Source organism: Rutilus rutilus (assembly GCF_951802725.1).
Source record: "Rutilus rutilus genome assembly, chromosome: 2".
NCBI classification, from domain to species: Eukaryota; Metazoa; Chordata; class Actinopteri; order Cypriniformes; family Leuciscidae; genus Rutilus; species Rutilus rutilus.
In genome coordinates this window covers 57,354,481-57,379,274 of record NC_140210.1, presented here as the reverse complement: position 1 = coordinate 57,379,274, position 24,794 = coordinate 57,354,481, and the positions used below count along the sequence as shown (strand labels likewise).

Sequence of the window (24,794 nt, the reverse complement as noted above, 5' to 3'; positions counted from 1 at the left end):
CGCACTGAGGAGCGTCACAGCGACTCCTACAGGTTCCAGTAACACCCGCTAGATATCTTACAGCAAACTCTCTCCATCCTTTTCCTCTATCAAAAATACCCCCGATTTCTTGACTTCTATCGTGTATTGTATTTCTGTGTCTGAATCATCTCTGTAAACATGAACTGAGGTAATAACGGTCATTTCTTGGCCTGATGATCGTGGTACTGCCATGTTTTAAAGTAAAGTAAGCTGTGGCTGAGTTTTGTGTTTAACATGAGACCAATATGCTAAATATCCCCTAAACAAGTAGCATTTACATTCATTGGAACATTCGGCATCGTTCTCAAACTATTAGCAACACATTTAGGGTGTATTCACATTAATGTTGTCGCTCTCACTCCAGCGCAGTAGGAGGCGCCATCAAGCTCTTCATTCCGCGAGTAAAACAAACCCGAACGAAAGAAAGAAGATCTTACTGTTTGAACACTGAGCCGGTGGGTGTTAAATACGTTTTTTGGGATTTATTATTAATCTGTTTATAGAATGGTTGATTTTGTTTAGTGTTTTGATAATCGGAAATTAATATTTTTTTTCTCTCTCGCCGAATCTCGTTATTTTTGCCGAACGCTAACGTTAAATGTGTTGATTAATTCAATACAATATTCCTGCTTAACGCTGGCTCAAAAAATTAAAACAAAGCATTTATTTCTCTGAAATCAAAAGTCATATTTACTAACAGATCAGTTCGGCTCTCGTTTATAATCGTAAACAATCTTTCTGAGTTTGATCAGTGCCAGTTCATTATAAATGTGTCTTGTAATAAATATGTTGTGTTTGTCTTCAGATGTTGACCATGACAGCGCAGATGGATGTGATCTGCTGTAAATCAGTAGGAACAGATCTGTCCATGCTGGATATTGAGGATTTCATCACTGAAATCTGTCAGCTGAAGAAAGAGGTGGCGTCACTGGAGGCAAAGCTGAGAGAAAGAGGAGACAAACCCAACAGAGAGGTTTGAGCAGCTCACACTGCTTTTCATAGTTCACTTCAATCTCTGTCTGTTTGTCCATTGAAAATGTGTCTTTAAGTTGCTTTATAATAACACAATGACAGATTCAGCATATAATTTGTGTTTTGCACTCTCAGGATTCAGTCTGGAACGTCAGAGATCAGAGAGCCAGAGACACACAGGACTCAGAGCTCAGCCTCAGTTTACTGTGTTATACTGAGACTCAAGATCATGGATCCGCTGATCAAACCTCTGACTGTAACGTTGATCAAACCTCTGACTGTAACGCTGACCAAACCTCTGACTGTAACGCTGACCAAACCTCTGACTGTAACGCTGACCAAACCTCTGACTGTAACGCTGATCAAACCTCTGACTGTAACGCTGAAGAACAGCAGACGCCGCTGAAGATGTGCTCCGTCAAACTGATGGACTGCAGAAATTCAAAGGAGACGAGAGAAGAAACCACTGCAGAGAAAGTACAGCGCGATGATGATGATGATGATGATGACGACAATGATAATGATGATCACTGTGATGATGGTGACTTTATTCCCTCAGATATGGGTATGTTTCTTCCTTTAACATTTTATCTTAAAGGGACAGTTCACCCTAAAAAGAAAATGATCCCATGATCTGCATCCATCCATCATAAAAGTAATCCACACGGTTAATAAAGGTCTTCTGAAGCAAAGCGATGCGTTTTATATATATCCATATTTAAAACTTTATAAACTAAAATAACTACTTCTGACAGACATATCGATTTACAGCGAAAGAGTAACCTTTGACCTGACGTACTGACGAACGCGGAAGCGTTAGATAGAGCAAAACGAAACAACGGTCCCAAATTAGAAGTCTAAAATGAGATTGTTTAAAGAGAAATCTGGGAGAATTTCGATATTAAGAGAAGAGGAGCTTGAGTTTGTTGCCCAGCCCTGTTTGTTTGAACCGCGAGAGTCTCAAAGCTTTACTCCTACATCTACGTCATACATCGTCATGGGTTACTCTTGTGGCGTAAGTTGACTTCCTTTCTGTGCGTTCACACCAAACGCGAATAGCGCGTCAAATTCGCGTCTACCGCGTCTAGTTGGACGCTTGAACATTTTGAATCCATTCGCGCGTCCAGAGCGAAATTGACGCGCGTAAAAAGCAAAAGTTTGAAGCGAAATTGAAATTGAAGTTTGGCGAGTTTCACCATTTGCTTCAGGAGCTGTGCCTGGATGACGGCCGCTATCAGCGGTGCATAACCGCGCCCAGTTTGATGACCTGTTGTCCCGCATCAGAGCGAGGATCACCCTCGCCCTCACCCACATAATCTGTCATTTATTTTTGTATTGATGATAATGGAGCCAGCCTCCAAAAGTAATTAACCTGTCCTGTGAATAAATGTTTTGTCCAGACACGAACTATGTTCTTATACACTAAAGTATATTGTTTTTCTTTACATTAGAATAATAATGTTTCATATAATCTGGACTTAGATATGGAATAAATAGCATTCAATACAAAATGAATATTTCTCATATATTGAAATCAAGTTTTTATGTGATAAAAGATTTACTTTGTTTTTACTTCACCACGTGACAGCAGCAAGCAGGCTCCTGATTGGTTAATGCGGCGCGAACTGACGCCAAAGTTCCGATTTTTCAAGTCGGGCGTCAGACGCGAATTCGCGTCAAACACGTGAATGCACAAAGAGCAACAAATAAAATAATTCGCGCCAGACGCTCAATTCGCGTCATTCGCGCGTGAACGCGTCTTTGCATTGACTTGAACATTGAAATCACTCGCACCAGACGCTCTGTTCGCGTTTGGTGTGAACGCAGCATTAGGCTGTCTGCCAGAAGCTAGTTATTATAGTTTATAAAGTATGGATATTTTTCTCACACAAACGCATCGCTTTGCTTCAGAAGGCCCTTATTAACCCCCCGGAGCAGTCTGGATTACTTTTATGATGCACTTTTATGGACTTAAAAATCCAAGTTACCATTCACTCCCATTATAAAGCTTGAAAGAGCCAGGATATATATTTTTTCATGTAACTCTGATTGTGTTTGGCTGAAAGAAGAAAGTCTAGGATGGCTTGAGGGTGAGTCAGTTATGGGATATCTTTCATTTTAGGGAGAACCATCCCATTAACTACCTTTCTGTCAGGACCACTATCGCCGAATACGATTGACAATTAGCATACAGTTTTGGATTGAAGGCATGGTTCGGTTCTGGGCGAGAACTCCCTGCGCATCCACGCAGCCTAGCATGAGCAGCAATAGGGTAAACAGAACCAACATGAATGTATTGCAGATATCATTAATTCAAAATTTTTGTAAAACATAATTTGAGAATTTATTCTGATTAAAGGGGAATCAGAAGGCCAAATCCTGACTGGATGAGAGGTGGAGCTGGGGAGGGAGGAGGGTAATTAGATCCTGAGAAACGCGATAGCTGCTGATAATAGTGAAGGAGCTTATATATGTATACAGTGATAGGCGTCGTATTCCTATAGGTAGAGTATATGAGAGTCAGCTGATGCGAGCTTGACTAACGTGACCCGCCAGAACTGATGCTACGCTTTATTATCAATAAATGTTTTTACATGGTTTACAACTTGAAGTTTTAGATGCGCTCCATCATAATTAATCGCAAAATGTCTTAGGATGCCGGTCGACATGGTTTATGGCTTGAATGTTCATTATGTTACATGTTGACCCAAATTACATGAATATATTTTCAGAATTGATGTGTGTCTTCATGCGTTGATATATTATTTTGTTCTTTTCAGATGAGAAAGGCGATTCATCTTCTGACGAAGAAACGGCCTCGACATCGAAAGAGCAGCTGAAGGTCAAGAGTTTCTCCTGCGTCACCTGTGGGAAAACATTCAGAAAACAGGGAAATTTAGCGCGACACGAGAAAAAACACACAGAACAGAAAGACTTCTCCTGCAAGAGATGCGACATCAGCTTTCCTACCTTAGAAGAGAAGAGACGTCATTCAAAACAGCACAGAGTGAAGAAGGAGTTTCGCTGCGAGCAGTGCGGGAAGGTTTCTTTCACTTCTGGCAATCTGAAGATTCACATGAAGACGCACACGGGCGAAAAGCCCTTCCACTGCAGCGAGTGCGACAAGTATTTCAGCACCAAACAATCTCTTTTCGTTCACAAGCGGATACACACGGGGGAGAAGCCGTACAAGTGCCCTCTCTGCGAGAAAAGGTTCAGAGACGGGTCCCACTTCAAGACACACATGCGTTCGCACGCCAGCGAGAGGCCGTATCAGTGCAGCGAGTGCGGGAAAACCTTCAAACAGCCCATTTGCCTGATATCTCACCAAAAAATACACTCTGAAAAACTGCACCGATGCTCACACTGTGACAAACGCTTCCGTCAGATATCTCAGCTGAAGCGGCACGAGAGGATGCACTCCGGAGAGAAGCCGTACCTGTGCTTTCACTGCGGGAAGAGCTTCTCCGACCCGGCTCATTTCAGAGTTCATCAGAGGGTTCACACTGGAGAGAGACCGTATAACTGTGGCGTTTGTGGGAAGAGTTTCCGTCAAAACACCAACTTACTGAAGCACCAGCGGATTCACACGGGAGAAAGACCCTTCAAATGCTCACACTGTGACAAGACGTTTGCTCGATCGGACGTCCTGAAGATCCACGAGCGAGTTCACACAGGAGAGAAGCCTTACCGCTGCTCCATCTGCGACGAGAGATTCGCTTATTTAGGGGGTTTTCAGACCCACCAGAACAAACACGCTAAAGAACAAACTGCTCCTGAATCATCATAGTGTCTTTCCTCAACTGATCCTACAGATGTACATTCACTGCCAGTAGGAGGCAGAGCTTTTATGTCAATCATGAGTAGAGATGAACTGAACGTTGATTGCCATGATTATAGTCATGTTTTACAGAGTAGGACAATTGCAATGATCTGATTTACGGTTAGAAACGCTGGAAGATGAAGAACCTTTTCAAAACTAGCTCTATATTTTGACAAAATAAATGTATCTTTACAATACGGTTCATTAGTTAACATGATCTAACTATTAATCTTAGTTCATATTAATTTCAACATTTACTAATACGTTATTAAAATCAAAGGTTGTATTTGTTAACATTAGTTAATGCACTGTGAACTAACATGAACAATGGACAGCTGGATTTTTATTAACTTAACATTAACAAATATTAATAAATACTGTGACAAATGTATTGCTCATCGTTAGTTAATACCTTAATGTTAACTAATGAACCTTATTGTAAAGTGTTACCGTTTTTTAACGGCTGCGTTCACAGTAAATGTCAATTATCATTTTACATGCGTGGAGCGTCTCAAACGCCATCTCTGCATGCTGTGGGTTTGTGTTGCGAATAACGTTTATCTGGGAACACAATGTGCGCCATTTCATCAGATTTTAAAAAATCATTTATAAACCTGCTCCAACACAGGAGAATACGTCATTATGTTTCTAAATATGCAAACTGTTAATGGGAATTTCAAAATAAAAGTCTAAACCATCGCTCTTGAGTCCGCATGTTTTGATGTCCTCATGTTCTTGTTCAAGAAATTACAGTACATTTATATCATAATGAAGTGGCCAAATATAACAAATTAAGCAAACATTTGAATTAAATGTCATTTGGATTTTGATCTACTGTAAAGTGTAATCACACTAGGGCTGAAAGCGCCCTTCTGCAGACATTTGTTATAATACATAATGTTACATAAGATGATTGTTTATATTATGTGTTTTAACAGTGTTGTTCTATGATTACTTGCTTTTGATACTTTATTTGAACCAAATATTATTGCTTCATTGTTGTTTTATATGTATAAGCTATTTTAAAAGCTTAGGTCTATTTTTATTACCACAAAAAAAAAAAAAAAGATTACTCGATTAATCGTCAAAATAAACAAAAATAATATCAGTCAGTGAATTTGACTGATAATGGATAGCTTTCTGCAGGTGTATTATACATCCTAAGGAGGAAAATATGGAAATCATTGATAAATGTAATACACATGTGTGCATTAACGTGTTAACTTTGACAGCTCTGATTATAAATGATTTTGTCTACAGCATACTTGAGCTTCATCTAGACCTGGACCCAGGTATTTTATTAATTTTGTATTACCATATTGGCAAAATTAAGTACGTTTGAATCTGTTAACAACATAGGCTAATTATGGAATTCCTGTGTATATAGAGAGAGATGTTGGACTTACAGTTAAAGAGCAAATTTGTTTGTTTAATGTTTTGCCATGATAATTTCATTTACAACCAATTGGGAGGACCAGACATTACATTTAATAATTTAGCGGACGCTTTTATCCAAAGCGACTTACGAATTAGGAGAGCAATAGAAGCATAATATACCAAATAAAAGAGAAGTCCAATATTTCAATCATTTCTGTTTATCATTTTACTGCTCATTCTTAAATCAGTTTAAGATGAATCATAAAGGGAAGGAGGGACACCTTGTGGTTGGACTATGTCTCAGGATGTGAAGTAATAGTCACCTGGTGTCTGATTTTCTTTGGGAATTGTAGCTATATCACGAACCTTAAAAAAATAAAAGCAGCTATTTATGGTGCTTCCTAACATGGAGCTAAAATGGGTACTTCTTATGGGTGAGTGAAATGTTTTACTCTTCACGCGTGTGTGTGGGGGATACATTTGAGACGTAGGGAAGTTGTATTAGTAGTCAGACTAAAGCTTCGTGTCAGAGACTGTATAAAAAAAAAAAAAAAATAAGTAAACAAATTTCTTTAAGCTCGACGATTTCCGTTGTTATACATTGAAACCAAAGAGCCATAGAAAATGCCTCTTGTTGTGCACCAACACGATCCATAAATCAGTGGAGAGTGAATATCGATTAATGAGGAAATAGCGTGCGTGTAATTTTTAAGAAACCGTGCACCCACACAAATCCAGCACATGTTCGCGACCGCTAAAGTCTGGCACCTAACTTACTCGGATCTTTGCCTGATTTTTAAAATATTTTCCTGAATGTCGAATTTTCTGATCACTTAATTAGTTCTGTTCATGGATTATCTTTAGATCATGGGCGTGAAGATTTCCCTCACAAGGAGTTATAAGCTCTGTCGACGATTATTTCAGAAAATAATTTTGACTCGTCGCATGTCGACAGCTTGTGTTTAAACAGGGATATTTCTTTATGACTTAAAGTTGTCAGGCAAAAAGCAAGTTACATAAATGCCAGCTTATACAAATATGATCGTATAATTATAGCGCAAGGTTCAAAGATTAGCCTAACTTTTTATTTTGTGTCTGCCCTACAGGTATAAAAGAGAGAACAAAATATAGTTTAGTCAAAGTGACACTATTTAAAAAAAAAACTAAAAAAAAACCTCAACTAAACTACATTGTATATAGGTGAAAGCTGCAATTTTACAAACATTAAAATGCAATAAAAATCGACTTTATATCTTACCATTTAGATTTCACCTTCTCTGCGTCTTGAGTAGATTCAGATTAGCAAAATCGATTAAGATATTCATTCAACCTCATAAAAAAAAATATTTATTCAAGAAATAGAGACGAATATAAGTCAGTGTGGCGGTTAATTTGAATGGCAGTTAAATTTTAAATTGTGATTTACGCGCGTTTCTGTGGAGGAATGTATGGAGCGCGTGCATCAAAAGCCCAGGAGGATTAAAGCACAGACACAAATATAGTAAGATTTTTGTATGTTTTCCACAACATGCTTAGTCAGCTTTATAATCAATGCGGTTTGGCTGCATACACAATGATGTTCAGCATTGTGTAGACCGCAACATACGAATATATTATACAGTGCTATGCATAAGTTTAGACACCCATACTAAAGTTGACTAAAAAGAGGAATAAAAAATAATCTTTTGGAAACTGAACTTAATGCCTTAATTTAAAAAAATAGGAAAAATCCAACCTTTAAGGACACCAATTTTCTTTGTGAATGAATAATGTATCGTAAATAAATAAATGTTCTTCCTTAAAATACAGGTGCATAAGTTTGGACACCCCTATGTTAAATTCCCATAGAGGCAGGCAGATTTTTATTTTTAAAGGCCAGTTACTTCATGGATCCAGGATACTATGCATCCTGATAAAGTTCCCTTGGCCTTTGGAAGTAAAATAGCCCCACATCATCACATAGCCTTCACCATACCTAGAGATTGGCATGGTTTTATTTCAGTTAGCCTAATAGCTAGTTTGATTTGCATTGAGAGATGATCTTATGGAAAGTACCCCATGCCAATCTCTAGGTATGGTGAAGACTATGTGATGATGTGGGGCTATTTTAATTCCAAAGGCCAAGGGAACTTTATCAGGATGCATAGTATCCTAAAAAAAAAAAAAAAAAAAAATACTTAAAAATAAAAATCTGCCTGCCTCTATGGGAATTTAACATAGGGGTGTCCAAACTTATGCACCCTGTATTTTAAGGAAGAACATTTATTTATTTACGATACATTATTCATTCACAAAGAAAATTGGTGTCCTTAAAGGTTGGATTTTTCCTATTTTTTTAAATTAAGGCATTAAGTTCAATTTCCAAAAAATGATTTTTTATTCCTCTTTTTAGTCAACTTTAGCATGGGTGTCTAAACTTATGCATAGCACTGTATGAGTTATGCTGCATTTTCTTTCTCTTCCCAGGTCTCTTTCTGCCGTCATGTAGTGGATGTGCCTTTGGATATACATTTTTTAAAAACAAATGTGTTGGTAAGTGACTTGTGATTTAATTGAATTAAAGTGCAAAAGTATGATTGTAATGACGTTTTTATGTCTGTCAGTACAATTTGTGTATAATTGTTGTGATCTAGTCTTCTAACTTTGTAATATCATGTTTCCTTCTCTTTTGCAGATGTGGATGAGTGTGCGACGAGTGTGTGTGGCGATAACTCCAATTGTGTAAATACAGATGGAAGTTACCGATGCACCTGTAATAACGGGTTCGGAAGGACCACCATATCAGGACCGTGTTATGGTATGAGAGAGGATTGTGGGATTGAGGAGTCCATCTTATTTACATGTCTACAGTTACAATTATTCATTTAGCACTTTAATCCAAAATGACTTAGAAAACATGGTAAAAAGCAGCTTATCATAAGAGACACAATATTTTCATTTCATCATGCTGACTTAATGTATAAGCTTCAACTTCATATAAAATTATATAAAATCAACACACAGTGTGTTTCGTTACTGAATGAATTTGCGTTTTGAACGAAATTCAATGACTCACTCATTGAGAAATTGATTGTGTCTTGACATTTTGCTGGCATTTTCATGACCCTAAATGAGTAAAAGTCACACATTTTCAAGAAAAGCATCATAGGTTAACTAGTGTTTCCGACAAAAAATAATAATTCAAAATGGGTCATATTGACCCGCCAACTTAAAATATGGTCATTTTGATGGGACAACACATCTTCCCATAACCTAGACTATTTTAAAATAACTCGAACAGCACAGAAAATGTTCTCTTACTCATCTTTTCTCTCTCTCTCACAGACATCGATGAGTGTAAAGATCCATATTTTTGCGGCACAAACGCAGTGTGCAAAAATCATCAAGGCGGCTACACCTGCGAATGTGACCCGGGTTACAGTAACTACGGCAACAAACAGTTAAAATGCATCGGTGAGTGTTACAGCAGCAGGGCAAACTATTATTTGCTTATTTTTATAAGTGCAACATGTGCTGCGCAAGTCTGTCATATAAACCAGTGGTTCCCAATTCCAGTCCTCGTGACCCACTGCTCTGCACATTTTGTAGGTCTCTCTTATCTGACACACTCAGCTCAGTTCATGGAGTCTCTTCTAATGAGCTGATGATCTGGTTCAGGTGTGTTAAATAAGGGAGACATACAAAATGTGCAGAGCAGTGGGTCACGAGGACTGGAATTGGGAACCACTGATATAAGCTACATAAAATTATAATGAGAATATTATAATTGTGTGCTTGGGACATGGCTTTTAAGGGTGAAACTTTTGTTTTTGTAATCAGGCTCTCGGAAATTATATAGAAATTTGGATTTAATTTTATCGGCCAATATATCGGTTATCGGCTTTTAAATATTAAGAATTATCGGTTATCGGTATCGGCCAAAATTGTAATATCGGTGCATCCCTGACTCTTACGAGTGTATTTGTCCACTTGGGGATGAGCAGACGCAGTGTTTTCCACTGGGGTTAACAGTCAACAGAGAGCTTGCATGTCTCTGATCAACACACAGCGTGTTTCGTTACTGAATGAATCTGCTTTTTGAACGAAATTCAATGACTCACAGTGATTGTGTGTTGACACTTTGCTGGTATTTTCATGACCCTAAATGAGAAAAAGTCACACATTTTCAAGAAAAGCATCATAGGTTAAATAGTGTTTCCGACAACTCAAAAAAATCTAAATGGGTCAAATTGACCCGCCAACTTAAAATATGGTCATTTTGATGGGACAACACATCTTCCCGTAACCTAGACTATTTTAAAATAACTCGAACAGTACAGAAAATGTACTCTCTCTCTCTCTCTCTCTCTCTCACAGACATCAATGAGTGTAAAGATCCAGATGTTTGCGGCACAAACGCAGTGTGCAAAAATCACCCAGGCGGCTACACCTGCGAATGTGACCCGGGTTACAGTAACTACGGCAACAACCAGTCCAAATGCATCGGTGAGTGTTGCAGCAGCAGGGCAAACTATTATTCGCTTCATTTTATATGCACTGATTCAGTTTTTAGGTTGTTCTTATAGATGTTGGTGAGTGTTTGCTATTGGCTTATTTTGATCTCTGCTGTTGTTGTGCACAGAAATGGACTGTGATCAGTTTAAGCCTCAGCCTGATGCAGAACACTCACCGAAGAAGGTAGAATGTGAACTTCTCTTATTATGATTCATTAGATGCCAAGCTAACATGCTTTGTAAATGTTAAGATAAATTGTTCTTTAAAAAAACATTTATAGAATGCTCTTATAACTTTGTTAATATTTGATATGTGTTGTTCTCATGATGTTGACAGAAAACCTTCTGGGAACAACATACTTGTCTTGATGAATGTTCTCGTAGTTTGACAGAAACTGTTCATAGGACAAATCCCTTATGATGTTATTTATATTTGCTGAAATGTTAACCTTAACATTCTTGGAATATTACCAACAACAACAACAAAGCATTCAGCAATGTTATATTGAGTATAAATAGGTCTAGGAGAATGTTGTATTAACATTATCAAAACCTTGTAAATGATGGTCTAATCACGATTATCAAACTGGACATTTTAATGACTGTTTTCTGTTTGTCTTTCAGTTTAAGCATTTGATGTCAATGTTGAAGAGCAACTGTGATTCTCTGAATAACACACAGGGAGAACATTTCACAGCGGAGAAGTTACTCGAGGTTAAACACACACTGCATGATGTATTCTCATAGTAGTTTGTGTACATGCTTTGATGAATTTCACTGATTTATTTCACAGACCTTGTGCAACTCCACCGATGATCTGCTGTCGGATGGGAACATCGCTGACGGCGAGACGCTGAGTCAGTTTCTGTTCGCGGTGGAGAACAGCATGCGTCTGATCGGACCTCAGCTTAAAGAGCCTGTGACCAGGATGGAGACGCACAACACCTGTGAGACACAAACATTTATTCATGAAACGTGCTGTGTGTTTAATTAAGATGGTTTAATTAAGCTGTTGTTCTGTATGATCATGTGAATCACAGTCGCTGAGGTTGCAGTCAGGCGGGGTCAGGCTCCGCCCAGTGGGCGTGTCACTCTGAGCACAGACTCCGCCCTCTTTGACACCAACTGGGAAACAGTTGTAGGGAAATCATATCCAGGTACGAATACACTCACAGTCATGGACACACATACACATACACTATACTGCCAAAAGTTTTGGGACGTCTGCCTTTACATGCACATGAACTTTAATGACATCCCATTCCTGATCCGTAGGGTTTAAAATGGATTTGGCTCACCCTTCCCAGCTATAACAGCTTAAACTCTTCTGGGAAGGCTTTCCACAAGGGTTAGGAGTGTGTTTATGGGAATATTTTTAGAAACCATTCTTTTAGACGCTCCTTTGTGAGGTCAGGCACTGATGTTGGACGAGAAGGCCTGGCTTGCAGTATTCATCCCCTCCACCAAACGTTACACTTGGCACAATGCAGTCCGGCAAGCACCGCTCTCCTGGCAACCGCCAAACCACTGCATCCGACGCTTTGCATTGCACTTGGTGACGTTAGGCTTGGATGCAGCGGCTCGGCCATGAAAACCCATTCCATGAAGCTCTCTACGCACTGTTGTAGAGCTAATCTGAAGGACACACGAAGTTTGGAGGTCTGTAGCTGTTGACTCTGCAGAAAGTTGGTGATTTCTGACCCGCTCTGTGATTTTACGTTAGTTGCTGTTGTTCCCAATTGCTTCCACTTTGTTATAATACCACTAACTAGTTGACCGTGGAATATTTAGTAGTGAGGAACTTTCACGAATGGACTTATTGCACAGGTGGCAACCTATCACGGTACCACGCTTGAGTTCACTGAGCTCCTGAGAGCGACCCATTCTTTCACAGGTGTGTGTAGAAGCGTCTTCATGCCAAGTGCTTGATTTTATACAAGGAAGTGATCGAAACACCCGAATTCAATGATTTGGAGGGGTGTCCCAATGCTTTTGGCAATATAGTGTATATGTACATATAAAAGCATGAGCGCATTCATGAAAAGATGTGAATGTGGTTTTCCTTTAGGTTTTGCGTTTGTGGCGCTGGTCAGTTTTAAAGATATGAACTCATCCAGCGATCTGTTGCACAAGATGAGCACTTCATCACAGGAGCAGGAGAGCGGAGAGAGAAAAACCACTTATCAGCTCAACTCGAAGGTGGTGACGGTCGCTGTCAGTAATCCAGAAACCAAACAGCTGTCTGAGCCGGTGACGCTCATCTTTACACACGAGCAGGTGAAGATGCCGACCAGCACAACAACTCACTAACTTAACTGTTAAACAGTTACAAAAGGAAAAAAAACTACCACATAAATCCAGTATGTATTCCCTTTTTGAAAATCCAGTTTAAGCTTAAGTAGCTGTTTTGCTACTGGTCCAAAATGGTCTACCAGTTTGCTTCAACTAATGACCTGCTTAGACCAGCAGAAAACCCAAACTTTAGCTGGATTTCCCATCAGGGTTTAAAGAGATTGTTTAATGCCGTTCTAAAGCGCCGGAATGCATTTACACAAGATTTACAACTGCACAGAATGCGTGTGAAATCTGAAGTTCAAAAAATTCACTTGAAGACTGAAGACATTCTGAAATGTGACTGTAGAAATGATAAAATACCTAACATGTGCGTCATGTACCTGGTGCTGCTTTTCATTTAAGAAGAAGCGAAGCAACATCAGAGCTGAGAATTGTGAAGACGCCTTAGTTCATGCACACACACACACTCACATTGTGTTTTGCATTAGTTTACAGCTTTTCCAAACTTAAGGCAGGTGTTCACGTGCTCCTCGTTTCCTAAACGGTTCTTCTCACTTCTTCAGGAGAGGGCGGAGTCTGAGGGCATGGCTTACGCTTGTGTGTACTGGAATGAGACTGAGGGGGCGTGGTCTGGGCGGGGCTGTGAGGAGGCGTGGTCTAACAGCACTCATACAGCGTGTTCCTGCTCTCATCTCAGCAGTTTCGCTGTGCTGATGGCCCTTTATCCCATACAGGTACATCTGTGAACCAGAAAAAAATGAGATTTTACATATTTACTTCAGATAGATGAAATGATGATGATTTTTCCTCTTCCTCTCCTCCAGGACTCGCTTGAGCTGGTGTTGATCACGCGTGTGGGTTTAGTTCTGTCTCTGCTCTGTTTATTACTCTGTATCCTGACGTTTCGGTTCTGTCGCTCCATCCAAGGGACCCGAAACAGCATTCATCTTCATCTGAGCGTGTGCCTCTTCATCGCAGACCTCGTCTTCCTCTGCGGGATCTCCAGCACTCACAATCGGGTGTGTGTCTTGTATCTCCTGTATATGGGAGCTTTGAAGTCTAAAAGTTAACCTGTAAAAAAAAAATATTGTTCACTCAACTTAAATTTTTGAGTTATATTTTCCACTGATTTAGTTAAGTTGTAATTACTTAGAATATTATGTATTTTCAACTTGACAAATTTAGTTACTTGAGATGGTGAAAAACCTGAGATGGTGAAAAAACTTTTACATTTCTCTTTGAACCCAAATCTTCCGCCATCGTCTTGTCAGTCAGCTCGCCTCACTCTCATCATATGATAAATTAAATCTTAGCCTAATGGTGACTGCACACTAGGCTTGGCACGATAGTCGGTGTTACCGGTGTTACACGGTGTTCAGTCGCAACACCGGTTTCATCACTTAACCACCGCAGCACCGCAAACATTTATTTTAAAGCAATTACGCAGTATCCGTATTTTCTGTCACCTGTTGACTAGCGTTGTATGATCACGCTCAACCATTCAAGCGCGACAAAACAAGAGACCGCGCTGTAAGTCCTGCCTATTACACACACGTGCGCACACACGGAAAAGACGCGCGTCAGTATCGAGTTCTCTTTTCGGCCTTGAACAAAACATAACACACACAAATTATTGCGTTTTTCATGAATAATAACGAATAATAACGAACCCACCATTCAAAACACTGTGGTTGAATCCGAAATCGCGCCCTATACCCTCAAATCGGGCGTTATTGTTCTCAACATGATCTCAAGCAGTGAAAAATAGAGGACACTGACAACGCGTTGAAATACACGAGCAGGTAATATTTAATATGAAACAAAGTCTCAACTTTCAAATTTGGTCAGTCAAACAAAAATAAAATAGGCCTACCGTTTTTTGGCTCTTTAATGTGTCGTGACAGATTGCCTCAGTTAAAGCCAAGTTCAAATCCACCGAAGTTAATCAATAACTCTTCTGACTGCTTTGTCACACAAAAATGGTGGAATTTGATTGGTCAGATCGCATGTCAATCAAACTCAATACGAATGATGAATTGACGCCATGTAAAAAAAAAAAATTACATCACTCTAACACCCCCCACCCCCACGATGAAACAGGTAATACCGGTGTTGTCACAATTCGATTAACCGGTGGGAGAATATTATCACCGTCACATCTCTACTGCACACGAAACATCTAAACCTCTGTTAATTCTCAATAAGAGCTTCTGTAGACGTCTGACAGAAATATAGTCAGTCTGGTTAGTAATAAGTGAAGCTGGTAATGCTGTTGTTTGATCCTCCTCTGCTAAAATCTTGAAAGATTTAATTGATTTGGTTTTCAATTGATATGTTTCTTTGTCTGACATCAGATCGCTAATTATTTGCAAAAAAATGGGAATGAAAAAAGTTGTCTCAATCATTGTTAACACAAGGCAAAAAAATAAAAAATTTCACCTTAATTCAATTTTTAAGTTTAATCAACTCATCTTTTTTAAGTTAAAATAATATTGTTTTCCCACAGTTTACTTGGATTTACTTGTTACAGCTGACTGGACTAGGAAATAACAGATGAATCAACTTAAAACAAAATCCATTACTTAGACTTTTTTTTTTAAATTTGACTCAACTCTAAGAGGATAAGTTCATTCAACAAGAAATATATTGTCAAGTTAACATGGAATTTTAAGGCAACATCTTAGCAAAGTTTTGTAAGTTGACTCAAATAGTTTTTTTGCATCATGATTCTATAGGGAATCACAAGCAATTAAAACACAGTAGTTTATTGTGTTTTCTCTCTGGGTTTGTCTCTCAGGTTGGGTGTGCGATTGTGGCGGCGCTGCTTCATTTCTTCTTCTTGTCTGCGTTCTGCTGGATGCTGCTGGAGGGGGTTCAGCTCTACCGGATGGTTGTGCTGGTGTTTCACACCACAGTAAAGCATCTCTACATGTGTGCGGTGGGATACGGAGTCCCTCTCGTCATCGTCATTATCTCTGCCATCGCCTTCCCAAAGGGATACGGCACCGATCGACAGTGAGTTTCTGAACCCACTACTGTTCAGCTGTAGAAGTGTGTGTGTGTGTGTGTGTGTGTGTGTGTGCAGCATATCTCAGATCTCTGAATCAGTGGCATCTTATTCATTCATCATTGTAGTTTTATTATTGTAAAATAATTAATAATTTTAGTTTTTGTTAACGATAATAACCCTACTCTGAAATAAATATCACTCTTGCCACCCCAACATTTTTTGTAAAATAAACTATTAAATAATTTTTGTTTTTTAATAGATAAAACCCCCATGAAACCCATTTAAAGGTTTACTTTTGGGCTGATATACACAGTTAAAATTGCAAATGATTTCCTTTTGACAAAACCGGCCAAACTTTTTGATGATTCGCCTTGTTTGCAAACAAATCATGCAAAATTTATATAAAGTAAAAGCTTTTAAAAATGTCTTGGAGGTCTTTGATAATGTGACGCCACAAAATGGTTAAACGCAGCTCCTAAGAAGCAAAATATAAATTGATGTATTTTGTTGTGTAGATTTCTCAACTCCTCTCTAAGAGGACTAACATTTATACTTTTATCCAAAGTAATGTAAATGATGGCGTACATTTTTAAAAGTGTGATTTTGAATCCAATTAGTCAAGTTCACCCACACCATAAAGTTCATACCCATATTTTAATGTAATACAAGGATATAGTAATACTCAGTATAAAAGGGTCATTCTGAACCAGAACGACAGGTAAACTCTATTCAAAATGCTAGAGATTCACGTCTTTCTGTCGCCGATCAGGTGTATGAAATGTGTCGATATGATCATGTGCAATAATTGATCCGTAGCAATAATTCATTGTGAGGCTTCAGAAACTTCATGGTCAAACATCAACTCAGAAGCTGTAAATCCCGATGAATCATTCACAGAGTCTTGAGACACACAATAATGAGGCCAGTGAGGTTCCAGTCTCAACAAGTTGTTATCAGATACACTAGACCTGTCTGACTGTGCTTTCTGTGGAAGAGCGAAGGAGGCCGGCAGGGCATGACGACATCAGGGTATTAGCATTAACTAAAACTAAAGATGTAAAAAAATGTAAATACTTGAAATAAAATAAATGTCAACTGAAATTTAAACAAATTCAAAATGTTACAAACTAAAATATTTGATCACAGATAACTAAAGTAACACTGGATGATTGGAACCAGCTTGAATACAGTCAAAGGGAAAATGAAAGAGAAAGAAAGATGAATTATCCACAGGAGGTCTTCTGTGTGTGTGTGTGTGTGTGTGTGTGTGTGTGTGTGTGTGTGTGTGTGTGTGTGTGTGTGTGTGTGTGTGTGTGTGTGTTTGTAACCATGTGACTGATTTATCATTCCAGCTGTTGGCTCTCTCTTGATCGTTATTTCATCTTGAGTTTTTTCGCACCCGTCTGCATCATCGTCATCCTCAACTGTTTCTTCTTCATCATCACTGTGTGGAAACTGGCAAAGAAATTCTCCAGTCTCAATCCAGACCTCTCCAAACTCAAACAGATCAGGTGTGTGTGTGTGTGTGTGCTATTTTACTATCATTCATACACTATTATAGCCCCGGGAACTAGAGGTGACATGTTTTAATTTTTCCACCTTTATTCTTAAAATTGCTTTAACGATTATTATGTTTTTATATGTTGTCGAATGAGCACCTTTGGCCATTGGATCAACACCACTGGTTCAGAGAACTGTCAATGCTTTGGCAATGTAAAGCGTTTTTACTGTACCAAATTATAAAACTACTAGTTTTTCAAATAGGAGTACGACACATGACTCGACCGCAAAACACGATTCTTATCATGGTATGTAAACACTCTATCATATGTTTTGAAATCTAACCCTTAGTCATACTGAGCCAATATTTATTCTAATTACTTTAGTGTGACTAATCCCACCATCATATGTAGCTAGTTTGAGTAACAAAATGCTTTCTCTGAGTCAAGATTTGCCTGCAATAATAATGCAAAAACTGACATTTAAATGTTAACTTTTATGAAAAGTTGTCTTTAATTATGTCTCAGTTTATAGCCATGTAAAGACATTAGCTCAAAGGGGAAATATTAATAATAATCCATAATTACCAATTATGATTAATTATTAATATTTGGGTCAGTTAATTAGATTAACTTTGAGGTAAGCTAATTAATATTACAATCAATTAATCAGTTCCAATGAACTCTTTGATTATTCATTTATTCTAAGAAAAGTGTATCTTTCATCGTCACTGAAAAATAATTATTCCCTAGCATGTACAGAAATTAGAGCATACTGTAACAAAATCAAAATCGTAAAAGGGACTTTGTATGCAAACAGAGGATCAGAAATCAAATTCATAATTGTGCACAAGTTTTATTAACTAAATCACAAACATAATTAACACTAAACAAACATAAATACATTCATCCATCCATACATACATGCATAGGTAAAGGGGTGAGTGATGTGGAACCGGAAACAGGAAATAGAACTCTGGAGCAAGATCTATTGCAGTATGAAAAGAACCATCAGCTGATAATTTTCAGCGCACCTCATAAAAATAGATACTTGCATGATCAATTCTTGAAGTGGTTGAAAAATGAGTCCATTGCTGGGTCCTTGAGTGTCAAAAGTCATGGTGCGAGTTGCAATCGTTTCTTCTCCGTTGGATGAAGAAGATAGGATGAACTTGTATTGTCGCTGTTCTCATGGCTGGAGTGCAGATTGTGGCCTACACGTTCTGGGCCGGCAGGACACAAAGAGCACATGATGAAAGTTGCGAGGGACTTCGTCCGTGTTGAATGACGTCTCTGAACTCCTGACGTTGTCCTTGATGCTGGAGTGAGCACATGTCCTGGAAGCTTCGAAGCCTCATGCCCTGGGCCTGTTAAGGCCATGCTGGAACACACGGCATCCTTAAGGCAAGAGTTGTCCGTTTTCTTCTTGGTTGTATTTTAGGAAGGCAGGCTGACTCGGCCTGCAGGGCCCAGTGGGGGGAAGGGCCCCCCCTACAGGATTCACTTGGAGCTGCAGTTTAGGTCCGAGGACAAGAGCTAAGAGGGCCGGATCTTGTGGTCAGTGACTTTTAAAGCTTGACAAAGGACAGCCCTATGCAGGCTAGTTCACCCAATGAGAAGGGTAGAATTTCTGGCGGGAGTTTCCTCTGTCACCAGGATTTACAAGCCTTTGTCTTAAACGTGCTCTTTCGGACTGGCATGCTGGATTGGTGTTTGATGACACTACTAAGGAAGATTCTTAGTAATACTAATGTGTTGCACAGCTATTGGCATATCATGTACACAATCATTTCGATCTTCAAAGTACCAATTTGTCGAGTCCAAACATGGTATAAGTGGGGTTACATTGACAGTTGGTCCTGTAATAACTACATAGTATCAAAGAGATCATAGTATCAACAGAATTATTAAAAGACAAAACACACAACAAGGCAAGGCAAGGCAAGTTTATTTATATAGCACATTTCATACACAATGGCAATTCAAAGTGCTTTACATAGAAGAAATTAAAATAATAAAAGAAATAAGAATAATTAAAACAGTTTAGAAAAATAAAATACAGTACAGTACAGTACAAACAGGCGGACGAGCATTGGCACAGTGCTCATTCAGTAAATGCATAGCTAAAAAGAAGTGTTTTGAGTCTGGATTTGAAAGTGACTACAGTAGGAGCACGTCTGATCTCCTCTGGAAGCTGGTTCCAGCATAATAGCTAAAAGCGGACTCGCCATGCTTAGAGTGAACCCTTGGTATTTCTAGCTGATATGATCCTAATGATCTGAGTGATCTGTTGGGCTTATATTCAGTGAGCATATCTGCAATGTATTGAGGTCCTAGGCCATTGAATGATTTATATACCAGTAATAATACTTTAAAATCAATCCTAAATCTAACTGGGAGCCAGTGTAAAGACCTGAGGACTGGTGTGATGTGTTCATATTTTCTGGTTCTGCTCAGAATCCTGGCGGCAGCGTTCTGTATGAGCTGCAACTGTCTTATGGTCTTTTTGGGAAGGCCAGTGAGGAGTCCATTACAATAATCCACCCTGCTGGTGATGAAAGCATGAACAAGTTTCTCTAAGTCTTGTCTGGAAACAAAGCATCTAATTCTTGCAATATTTTTCAGATGATAGTATGCTGATTTAGTTATTGCTTTGACATGACTACTGAAACTAAGGTCTGACTCTAGTGTCACACCAAGATTCCTGACTTGATGTTTAGTTGTTTGACCCCTAGAGTGAAGGTATGCGTTCACCTTGAGAACTTCATCTTTGTTTCCAAACGCAATGACTTCAGTTTTGTCTTTGTTTAACTGAAGAAAGTTTTGACACATCCAACTGTTGACTTCATCAATGCATTGACGTGGTCGAGGCCAGCATTTACCCGCTATAAAGTTACCATAAACTTCGCAGCTTTAAAAAACAATCATCATTCCTAATGCCGAAACATGACAGCCAATACGAGTCAGAGTAACGTTAGGGCAGAAATGTTTTCAAAGTCTTTTACCCCGCGAGTCTGACAACTGGACACACTGCCGAACATAGAACCGCACGTCGGAAAGCAAGCCTGAGGTAAGTTAGCTTACAATGTTAACTGTCCTGTCAGATACAGACAGCGATGTTGCCAATGTCATTATTTTTAAAAATGGGCGCGGGCGCCGTGAGTGCTGTGCGGGCAGGAATGAGTAATTAGTGAGCTGTCGTCGAAAAAGATGGATAACGCAAAAAAGCTGTCGGGGGCTAAAAATAGAAAAAGAAAGAGGGGAACTGAGATGGCATGTCAACTGATGCGACAGCAGCTAAATAAGTGGTTGGTGAAAGGCATTTGCATATATGTGCCGCATCCTTCTCAGCTTTTTTACCCCTGACCCGTTTTCATGCCTGTACTTGTTAGCATTCCTGAGAGTCAAAAACATCCTATCTGATCGCGGCCATGGCAACCAGGCCCCTTTCGCCCCGCCTGGGGGGTTGGGACCACAGCTCTCGGATGAAAGTTTTTAAAGATTTGTTTGTGCATATGGTAAATAATTGTGTCTGATTTGTCTCAGTCGCTACAGCCAAATGCATGAAAGTGTTATGTCTGAAAACAATGTTCTCAGCAGCCACTGTTTATAAATGTATATTTAGGGCGATACCGCCATCTAGTGGTTACGCCGTGGTATTGCAGATGATAAATGCTGCACAATTTAGAGGTAAATATTAAGTACTAACAATACAAAATAGTAAATAAAAATGTTTATTGAACTAAAAAGCCCAAATAGCCTATATATGTTCGTTCTCATACAACAACTCTATATGTTCCCGCGGCTATGATTATATTTTTTTATGAGTCAGTTTTTAATTTAGTTTTATCTCAGAGGTTCTGATGAATGATATTGGGTGTGTGTTTCCCTGTAGGAGTTTTACGGTGACCGCAGTGGCTCAGGTGTGTGTTCTGGGCGGGACGTGGGTCTTCGGCTTCTTCCTCTTCCAGGAGAACGGGACTGAAGTCATGTTGTACCTCTTCACCATCCTCAACAGCCTCCAGGGGGCGCTCATCTTCATCATGCACTGCCTGCTGTCCAAACCGGTACTTACACACACCATGACAGCAGAAAACACATGATGAATTGGCTTCGGCACACTGAAGGTTTGGTAACAGTGGTTTGTTTTAGACTTTCAGTCACATCTTACAGGACTTTAACAGCTCACCCAAACTCAAAATTCAGACATGATTTAGTCACCCTGGTGTTGTTCATTTGCCCTTGTTTGTTTTTCGGACCACGAAAGGAGAGATTTAAAAAAATCCAGCTTGTGCTCATCTATAATGGCAGTGAATGGTGACCTTATTTAGAAAAATCCCATGATTCATGCCATGTATACTTATTGTTCTGAATTAGTGGTTAACTGATATACATAACCGGTTTTGGAAACTTTACTATTTTTAATGTTTTTTAATTGTTAAGTCTCTTATGCTCATTAATTGAATTAATTATGCTCATTATTTGATCAAAAATACAGAAAAAAAACCCAGTAATATTGTGAAATATTATTACAATTAAAAATAATGTTTTCTATTTTAATATACTTTAAAAATATAATTTATTTTTGTGATGCAAAGCTGAATTTTGATCAGCCATTACTCCAGTCTTCAGTGTCACATGATCTTTCAGAAATCATTAAAATAATTTTTTTCATAATTATTAATTTTACACTTAATTTTGTCTAATTTATGAAATATGTAACATAAATCTACATTTCATTGCAGCAATTATGCATACATTTAATTGTGTAATATCATATCGACCACTAGGGTTTGCTCTGAAACTGTTTAGTCAGTTAATTTTGATCAATTATGTTGGCTGTTGTGTCGCCCCCTTCAGGTCAGGACGGAGTATCACAATCTGTTTCTCCGAATGTGTCCACATAAGAAGAAAGAAGAGTACAGTACCAGCCAGTCCAACAGCAGTCAGGTACGTCAAGCCCAAAGTATACTTCAGTTTTTACCCGTATGCGAGGGTCCGCGTACAGTTTACGTGATGCAGATTTCGTCACCAGTACGGAGTATGTGCGCCGCCTGATTTTTGCAAGGTTGCACATGCGCACTGAATGTGTTTTGCACACTAATCAGCTGTTCCACAAGGAAGCAGCACTGTCTCGGGCCGTTGTTTCATCCGTCCTTCGGATGAGACGTTAAACCGAGGTCCTGACTCTCTGTGGTAATAAAAAATCCCAGGATGTCCTTCGAAAAAGAGTAGGGGTGTAACCCCGGCATCCTGGCCAAATTTGCCCCTTGGCCTCTGTCCATCATGGCCTCCTAATCATCCCCATACACTGATTGGCTTCATCACTGTCTCCTCTCCACCAGTAAGCTGGTGTGTGGTGGGCGTTCTGGCGCAATATGGCTGCCGTCGCATCATCCAAGTGGATGCTGCACATTGGTGGTGGTTGAGGAGATTCCACCCTTCCATATGTGAAGCGCTTTGAGGTCTCAGAAAAAGCGCTATATAAATGTAACAAATTATTATTATTATTATTATAGTAGAAAACGAAACTAAAGAGACAGAACAACAACAAGAGGCGTCTGCGTTGACAACCGCTTGTGTGAGAGAGCCGTAACTTTAGTTTAAGGCGAGACACTACAGGAGAGTAGGATAAAAATGGTTAAATAATAGATATCACCATGAAACTTCCTCAGTTGATTACTTACACAAGTATATAAAAAAAATGTATTACAAGTTTTGGAAATTTGTATGTTTAATTATGCAAATTAGGCATTATCTCATTAAATATGCACAATTTTGCATATATTTTCAGTAGATAGATCTGAACATATGATAAAGCCATGTGCAAAATTATTTTTTTCATTTTGTTTACTCACAAGATGAAAAAAAAAAAAATTCTGAGGGATTTCAGGATATATGCTTGAAATCTAAATATACACTAAAAGAAATGTCACATAAATCAGACCAGGAATGATTTATTAACAAATCCCTCTGAACATATCTTCAGAACACTGCTAAGTGTATAACTGGAGAGTTTGGTGTACACAGGCTGAGATGTTTGTACTGGAGAATGACAAAAAAAACTAAACGGCATTTAAAGAGTTAAATAGCTCTAAATGAGATCACGTCATTAGCTTTAAATCCCCCTTTGGACATTCACGATTGGTTACTGATAGAAAGGAAATGCCCATATTTGGGATAGCGTTGTGCGGGAGACTCGGAGCTTTACAGCGACACCAGTCATGACAGACTTCAGTAAACAGACGGAGCTCGGCGTGTCGCGTTTGAATGCAAACTTCCTGGTAAATTCGGGAGAAACTTACTGCCGCAAGTAAACAAGATGTAATAAAATAAACATCTTAATGTATATTTTCAAAGTTTTCTAGCCCAAAATCTCAAAACTGACCTCTGCATGAAAAATCAATGTTTTTGCCTGCCGTGTCTCGCCTTAATAGAATACAAAGGCATTTTTATTGGTCATAACTTCTGGAGAAAAATAGCGCAGACTCTGAACAAAGATGAAACTTTCTAGATCAATTGTTGACCGCCTGCGTTTACGCACCCTATCAAACGGAGTATACTTTGAAAGGCTACGCATTCAACTGTACGCATACGCTAGTGTACGTGTAAAAAAAGTAAGTACATTTTGGGCTTTAGTGAGTGTGTTTGAGTGTTTTAATGCTGTGTTTGTGGCTTCAGCTTCTTCATTCTTCTTTTGATGTTCACAGAAACCTCTGCGGAGCGACAACAGCACCGGAGAGTCACAGTGCTGATGGACAAACTCCTGAACACAAGTCACTTTCAACGACAAACGAAGACTTTTCACTAAGCTTCTGTTCAACCTTTCCAGTCAGAAGATCTTCAGATAGCTTTCCATCCGTCTGTTCAGTGAGAGCATTGCACAGGGTATGGCGGCGGCCTGGTCGCTTCAGTGCAAAGCAATACATTTTTACTGCAGGATTAACGAATTGTATAATAGTTGTGTAAAGTATAATTTGTAACTGTTTAATAAAAGAGAAAAGCAATCTGGTTGTTATATTCCTGTCAATGGCGCTGCAAATGTGTCTATTTTCAATGTGATTTTGAAGCGTTAAATATTGTAGCCAAAAGCAGACACTTCTGTTGAAGATAATGACCAATCACAGGTGTTTAAGTTACTGGTAGTGAGAATCTGCAGGGTATCTCTCAAAACGCGGAATGAGTTTGTTTAGCGCAAGTTTACTAAGTTCTACACGATAATGTCTAAAAATAAAAATCGAAAGCAAACCGTGAAAAAACTATATTAGTGAGTGGAAATGGCTAATGAGCCGACAAGTGGTCCT

At 39.0% G+C, this 24,794-nt stretch overlaps 2 protein-coding genes across 2 annotated transcripts; both read left to right on the top strand.

The window, feature by feature from the left end:
• The first annotated feature begins 395 nt into the window (after positions 1-395).
• LOC311286375 (uncharacterized protein) lies at positions 396-5,510 on the top strand. Its single transcript, XM_084402575.1, has 4 exons — positions 396-476; positions 827-994; positions 1,129-1,558; positions 3,774-5,510. Exons 2-4 carry the CDS (start codon positions 827-829, stop codon positions 4,781-4,783), a joined length of 1,608 nt encoding a protein of 535 aa, XP_084258701.1. The 5' UTR covers positions 396-476; the 3' UTR covers positions 4,784-5,510.
• Positions 5,511-6,488: 978 nt separating this feature from the next.
• On the top strand, positions 6,489-24,794 carry LOC311286345 (adhesion G protein-coupled receptor E5-like). The gene is made up of 17 exons (XM_084402516.1): positions 6,489-6,627; positions 8,660-8,725; positions 8,868-8,990; positions 9,518-9,646; positions 10,550-10,678; positions 10,815-10,870; positions 11,311-11,400; positions 11,480-11,633; positions 11,727-11,843; positions 12,755-12,963; positions 13,545-13,715; positions 13,806-14,000; positions 15,779-15,996; positions 17,344-17,502; positions 21,386-21,557; positions 22,351-22,440; positions 24,201-24,794. Exons 1-17 carry the CDS (start codon positions 6,585-6,587, stop codon positions 24,243-24,245), a joined length of 2,166 nt encoding a protein of 721 aa, XP_084258642.1. The 5' UTR covers positions 6,489-6,584; the 3' UTR covers positions 24,246-24,794.

Excerpts from the sequence above, each read along its gene's own strand:
- LOC311286345 (XM_084402516.1), top strand. The coding sequence starts at position 6,585 with ATGGTGCTTCCTAACATGGAGCTAAAATGGGTACTTCTTATGG. Across the intron at positions 6,628-8,659 it reads AAAATGGGTACTTCTTATGG|GTCTCTTTCTGCCGTCATGT; the intron begins GTGAGTGAAATG and ends TTCTCTTCCCAG. Across the intron at positions 11,401-11,479 it reads CAGCGGAGAAGTTACTCGAG|ACCTTGTGCAACTCCACCGA; the intron begins GTTAAACACACA and ends TTTATTTCACAG.
- LOC311286375 (XM_084402575.1), top strand. The coding sequence starts at position 827 with ATGTTGACCATGACAGCGCAGATGGATGTGATCTGCTGTAAATCAGTA. Across the intron at positions 995-1,128 it reads GAGACAAACCCAACAGAGAG|GATTCAGTCTGGAACGTCAG; the intron begins GTTTGAGCAGCT and ends TTGCACTCTCAG. Across the intron at positions 1,559-3,773 it reads CTTTATTCCCTCAGATATGG|ATGAGAAAGGCGATTCATCT; the intron begins GTATGTTTCTTC and ends TGTTCTTTTCAG.